The sequence below is a fragment of the Populus trichocarpa genome, chromosome 7, assembly GCF_000002775.5.
Source record: "Populus trichocarpa isolate Nisqually-1 chromosome 7, P.trichocarpa_v4.1, whole genome shotgun sequence".
NCBI lineage: Eukaryota > Viridiplantae > Streptophyta > Magnoliopsida > Malpighiales > Salicaceae > Populus > Populus trichocarpa.
In genome coordinates, this window is record NC_037291.2 from 8569953 (window position 1) to 8576652 (window position 6700).

Below are 6700 nucleotides of genomic sequence, written 5' to 3' on the forward strand. Positions count from 1 at the left end.
CATCGATAAAATCATCTGAAAAAAATTGAGATGTGATCCCAAAACAAAATGCAAAATGACACAATTCCATAACAATATAATTGACAAATTCATCGCCATTCTTGGACCAGCTTTATTAGCAAGCATTTTCGATCACTTGTCATTCTGAAGATGTTCGGGGGACAATATAGCCAATGACATCACCTTTTACAAACTCAACTTGCCTCTTGCTCATCCACCTACAGAGTAATCTCTCATCATTGTTTTGGAATCCATGGTAGAACCTTCAATCTTTCCCCTTTTCATAGCTTGTTCAATTCTTTCAGCAATCCTCACAACTTCATGGAAATGTTGAGCTAAGCTTCCTATTAAATGCTCATAATAAGGGGATTGAAAGGTGTTGGCAAACAACATCACCATTTCTGTATCTATCAGTGGAGGTTGAACATATGTTGCCTTATCTCGCCATCTTTGCGCGTATGCCCTCACAAACTCTTGGTTTTCCTTCTCCATTGCCATTAGGATGGTTCTGTCAGGAGCAATTTCCAGATTAAATTTATACTGCTTCAAGAAGGCGTGTACCAAGTCTTTCACAGGAGGTTGTGCAAAAATCCCTTTTCTATTTTTGGAGCTCAGCACTTGTTCAAGCAGATTTGTAAGTCTAGCTACTTCACCTTTGATGCTCTCAATTTCATTTTGATAATGGGCCTCCAGTTGAGCTCTTTCTTCATTTTCCATCTTTCAGGTGTAACAAATCTTGGGATGGGGGACATATGTTTCAACTTGGCGATATGTATGATAAATGTATGAGTATGTTTTTTATTTGATGAGCTCGCCCTTCCAGAGTTGACACATGGTCGTAACCTTAAGAATTTTTATTTTTGCTCCACAACGGAAATTTTCTAAGTACGGCCATTGTGTCAACCATAAGTCTTGAGTTCAAGATGCTTCAGAAAGGGTTTACTTTGATGCAAAACTAAAGGTAAAACACACAACCTAAGGACAAGTTCTATTCATTAAGTGAGACAAAAGGTAGGTTGACTATCTAGTCTCAAAAGGGTCTCATATCTGCCCAGTGACGATCTTCGTAAAGACAGTGTGGGGGCGTTGCAAGGAACAGTTAAGGCACGTATGCCCACCATTACCGAGCAGGCACTCAAATATGAGTTGGGTGTTTCACGCATCTGAACCCTGACCAATAGTCATAGGGCAGATCATTAATCCCCCACCTAACTTAGAAGCTTGTGCATGCTTTCAAAAATAAAATAAAATAAAAAAATTAAAGCATGTGATGCATGAGGCAGTTTTATACGATGCATGAACATATATGTACAGAAATTAAAGCATGTAAGAAAATAAATAAAATAAGCTTATTAACAGAAAACACGCAAACCAAACAAAACACAATTATCAGACAAAAACAAAGCTTAGTCCACAAGGTCCTCAGTGGAGTCGCCATTCTGTCGCACGTGTGCGGCGTCGCGGCGTCGCGGCGAAAACATCCACCCTCAAAATCTAATCTAATGTGGCAAATGTGGGGAGACAAGGAATTCTTGTCTTTTATTAGTGGAAAAATAAAATGGGAGTCGCCACCTAGTATTTTGGTCACTAGGAACCCTAACTGGTCTAAGAGATCGGGTACGGGGACTGGTTGGGTAAAGGGAAGATATTATCACCCCAAATACGCCCTACCTAAGGTAAGCTGCATTGTTTTATTGTCTAATAAAATCTAAGGTCTTGTCATGTTTTCTAGTTGTTGGTACGTCTATGGTTTAAGAAAAGTCCTCCTCGATAAGGAAATCCTTATCTTATCGGGTAATTCTAACGTCAACCAAAGAATTTAATATCTGGAATACGTCTTACGTATAAGGTCATAACCCCAGTTATTAAAAGAAAACAAAATAATTTTTTTGGAATTTTTGAAATATTGGCCTAGTTCTCGTGACTTTAATAAACTGGTTATTAAAGCCAAAATGCATGCTAATACATATTTTTAAAATTTTCTTTGTTATATGAAAATACAATATGATTTTTATTATTATTATTTTTGAGAGACTTGGCCGTATGCATGAAAACAAAACTTTTTTTTTTAAATGTCTTGACGAAAACCAGGTATTTTAATACCAGATTTGTATCTTTACTGTATAAAAATACAAACCGCTATTAATTAAAATACAACATATAAAAAAATTACAGAAAACTCAGATTTTTTTTAAAATAATTTTTTTTTTGCGGGCTGGACCTAGCCAGCCTCCAAAGCTGGGCCGAGCCGAGCCAGCCTGGTCACTGGCGCATGCCAGTGACCAGCCTCTCCTTTCAGCACATGCACGCGTATCACGCGTGCATGAACAGTGTGAAGGTAATTTGCACACGCGTGCATGAACAGTGCGAAGGTAATTAAATTACCTTCGCACTGTTCATCCCTTTCCCAGTGTAAGTGTATAACGGAAAAAAAAAAAGAGCATGATACATGTGGTCTCAGATGTTGGTTTCGGCATGATTTTCTTATCGTTTCTACATATTAACAGGCATCACATTACAGGAAACGAGAAAGGCAGCAAACATGCCTGGTTTTGAGGGGACGAAGACGATGGTGGTGCTGTGCTATATCTTCACCGTGTCCTCTGTTTCTGTTCAGTTTGTTTCTTCTTCTCTCCCTATTGCTCTCTCTGGTATTTTAAATCTCTCCTCCTTTCTTCCGTTCTCTTAAAGTTGTATCCTTTTGTTTTTTTGTAGCCTCTCCTCTCTGCCCTCTCTCTTCCTCCTTTTCTTTTCTTCTTCTTCCCCTGGTCGGTGTTTTTCTTCTAGCTTTTATAGCCGGAGGATGAGAGTGTTTTTGGTAAGCCAGCGTGCATCACGGTGGTGAGGGTTGTCAGCCGTGATACGCTCCCTTCTTGATTTGGAAACGGCTCCATTATCGTTGCCAACGTCTCTTTCCTTAATTATCACAGAACACCAGCTGTTGCAGACGAAGACATGGTGGAAACGGCGCCGCTTGGTTTCTTTTGATTCAGCCATTGAATTTCTTGCAGCTTTGTAATCAAATCCCCACCAAAATTCTAATCGGATCCCTCAATGTTAGCGCCTTTTCTAGTTTGATCCTTGGTCTTTGATTATTTCAATTAAGTCCTAATTGGCCATCAAACTTCAATAATTATGCAATTAAACCCCTGATTTGACCAAATCAACTCTTCAAAATTATAATTGGACCCCCGAACTTTAATTTCTTCCAATAAAAGCCTAAATTGACTTAAGAAATCAATTTTCTTGCAATCAAACCCTCCATAAATTCAATTAAACCTTGGATACAATATAATTGAGTCCATAAACATCTGATTTTGAACTTTTCTTTCTCAAATTGAATTTTCCTTATCAACATGGTTCTTACTGTCAGATTTCAATTCTTGTATTTTTGAACCTCCTCAACCAATTCCTAGTCATTTTATGGTAATTCCAACATCGTTTACTCACTCCTAATTTTTTTTTTATTCCTTCCGAATATATTTTTTTATGTGTATTTTTTTTATATTTTTTGTATTTTTTATGAGGAACCCAAAAATAGGTAACAACAATATGTAAAGAAATTAAGGCAAGATAATTTGGTTAATTTAGGCCTCGGTCCAGGTTTCTCGTCAAATAGTTTACTGGTGGAGAATTAAGAAATTACTTGCGGCGTTCAGCACTGCATTTGTCATGAGTTTTTATGTAAAGCCTGAAGCTAAGAGAATATTTGACTTCAAAGAGAATAGGTAAAAGAAAGGCCCTACATTTACTGGCCTTTAAAATGACAAGACCTGTAAAATATTCCAAGCTCCCTCTCCCTCTCTGTGTTTGTGTTTTATTAAAGGAAACTACTAGAAGATCAAGCAGATAATAGATAAAGCAGATGTACAATAGATAAAAACAGCCAAATAAGCATATTTTATGCACCGCAGATCGAGTGCAATGCTTGCTTCATCATTATAATTTTGTGTATACTTCTTCATCTGAAAAAAGTTGTTCTAACTCACTTTTAGGACCTGAAAAAAGTACTTATTCTTTAAGTCATAATAGTTCCTCAGGTGCTATTCCTCTTGGAAGGTAAACTATATCGCCCAAAACACACATTTCTCTTCCCAATCGATCAAAACCTTGTTTTCCACTAAACCAGTTGCAATTATGGCTTCAAGTTTCTTTGATAGTAGCTAGGTCCACAATCATATATTTAATCCAGCCATTATATATAGAAAATGAGTACTAATTAATGTAATCAAATTAATTAACCCTTTGATACTTGGCTAGGCAAGCTAAAAACACCAAGACGACACCTTCGATATCCTCATTTACAACATTAATTGCAAAAGTGTCTTATCACCACTATGCTTTCATGTCCTTGTTGATGGAATATTAAGAGAGACTGTCATGGTGATAGTGTAGTACCATGAACTTCCTTTTCAAATCCAACTGAAGAAGTTTCACAACCGAAAACAACCCACCATGAAAGTGATGTTATGCTATAATAAATCAAACACTAGCTTGGTTAGAAAGTACTGTTGCAAGTAAAAAAAACACACATGCCAGTCATCTCCAAGCATTCCTACATTAATCAGTTGTCCATATTACAAGTCATCCAGCAATATACGGTGGTACATACACAAGACTTGCCAAAGCCTCTTGCAGCCATTGTTCATCGTCATCATCATCGTTCTTGATCTGCAAAGTACACAATAATTCTTAGATTCATAAAATTTTAATCTTGACAACTTGTATGAATTTCCTTCTTCTTCTCTTTTTGTGACAGGAGAAAAACGAGGAGGGTAGTTGAACTAAGATTAAGGTGTGTTAATTGATTGGTTTTTAGAGATAAAGAAAAAAATGATGATAAAATATAAGAACCCACAAAAAAAAAAAATTACTATACCTGGACTGCATTGCTAGTGCAATATGTTTCTTTTCCATGACGGAGATAAGGAATACTATCATCATCCTTCTTAACCTCAGTTTCTTCTTCAAATATTTCATTGTTCCTAGCAAATCTCCCGCGAACGCGAACTCTGCGGTCAGCTAGGGTTTTTCGGCAAGCATACTGTAATATTGTTGCAGGAATCATATACAGGTTAAATTCACATCTTCTAACTATAGGATTAAATATGAAATGGGTTTAACTGAAACTTAATTACCTTGATGGTCTTGTTAAAGTTCCTTTGGTTTCTCTTCTTCAAATACCTTGAAATTCTGTCTTTCCTCTCTTCCACCGTGTACCGGCCAACCTTGGCCATATCGGTGCTTTCTTTGGCTGTTATTAGGTTGTATTCCAGCCTCTGAAGGAAAATTAACAAATCATGAGCACCAAAAAGAAATCTATATATGCTTAGAAATTGAGAAGTAGAAAAATCTTTCTGAAAATTCTATATATCATCATGCAGAGGAGTCTTACAAAAAATGTGCGTGCCCAATTTTCTTCACCAGCAGGACAGATCACAGGCGTAAAATTTGGCGAAAAACCATCACAATCCTCCCCATATTCACACACATCCGATATTTGAAATCCGCAACTAAAATTCTCAATTTTGGCAATGCCACCATTAGACCCCATTTTATAATCCATCCATGTGGGCACAACCATATCAGAAATCCCAAATATTTCAGGCATTGAATTCGTTGCTGGAATCGGCGACATGATCTCAGATTCCCCTTGAAAAATATCAAGGGCACCACAATTTTTATGATCATAAAACGTTGGAAAGCTATGATCTTGATGCTCACCCAACTTTGCTCCACCACTAGGACTAGAAATTGCACCACTTGACATATTTGTGCTAGAAAATGAACCGGTTCTAGCATATCTATGATCTTGATCCATTACAGATGAAATCTCTGAAAATTCATCTGGAGAAAAGTGATAATCAGAATGGAAATGAGGAACGGAAGCCATTGAAGAGAGGAAATGGAACTGGTTTGTGGGGTTTAGCTTCTTTTTTTTTTTTTTTTTTGCCTTGTCTGTCACTAGACCAATAAGGCTACAACATATATAGCAATGTGGACTGTGAACTGGCTTTAGGCAACTTGTTCTGCCCGGAACTGTCCGGGTAGGACGTAGGACACAGGACATAGCATGATAAGACATAATTAGTAAACAAGGCTAGCTGCCAACTAAACTGACACTGTGTAATTAGCTAGCTGTACTGTTTTATTAAGCTGTAAACGCATAAATTTAGCAACTTCAGTACTTTTTTGTGAATTTATCCTTCACCACTTGTTTTTTTGTGTAATTCTCCACAAGATAGAAAACTAAACAAAATGTAAGGAGCATTCCCTAAGAATTATAAAAACTCATTACCAGGTCCAAACTATCTTAACCAACAGAAAAACAAACAAAAGCTAAAAAAAAAAAAAAAAAAAAAAAAAAAAAAAAGCTAAAGAAAGTTCAAAAAATCAAACAAATAGATAGACAAAACAACTGTTAGAATATCAGTCTAGCAGATATATGAAAAACATAGAATTAATCGACCGGTTGTTCAAACAGTACCCTAGAAACAGGTATGTTACCAAAGGTGAGTAAATTAATTGTATAATTGAATTAACCAAAATGAATATAAAATTAATTGAAAAAACCTAACCAAGTTATCAAATAAAAAAAACAATTAAAAATTAAAAAAAAAAACAATTCAGTTCAGTTTTGGTTGTAAATTTGAGAAACTGAGAAAATTAAATCGAACTAAAATTAAGTATTTTAACATAG

The 6700-nt window shown here is 36.2% G+C and overlaps 1 protein-coding gene across 1 annotated transcript; it reads right to left on the reverse strand.

The window, feature by feature from the left end:
- Positions 1–4431: 4431 nt before the first annotated feature.
- On the reverse strand, positions 4432–5964 carry LOC18101027 (uncharacterized). Its single transcript, XM_024604868.2, has 4 exons — positions 5396–5964; positions 5139–5279; positions 4880–5044; positions 4432–4671 (listed from the first exon to the last, which is right to left on the reverse strand). The coding sequence occupies exons 1-4, from the start codon at positions 5891–5893 to the stop codon at positions 4585–4587; spliced, it is 891 nt and encodes a 296-aa protein (XP_024460636.2). The 5' UTR covers positions 5894–5964; the 3' UTR covers positions 4432–4584.
- Positions 5965–6700: the final 736 nt, after the last annotated feature.

Coding starts and splice junctions, on each gene's coding strand:
- LOC18101027 (XM_024604868.2), bottom strand. CDS start 5,893: ATGGCTTCCGTTCCTCATTTCCATTCTGATTATCACTTTTCTCCAGAT. Junction 5,280..5,395: donor ATTGGGCACGCACATTTTTT/GTAAGACTCCTC, acceptor ATTTTCCTTCAG/AGGCTGGAATACAACCTAAT. Junction 5,045..5,138: donor ACTTTAACAAGACCATCAAG/GTAATTAAGTTT, acceptor ACAATATTACAG/TATGCTTGCCGAAAAACCCT.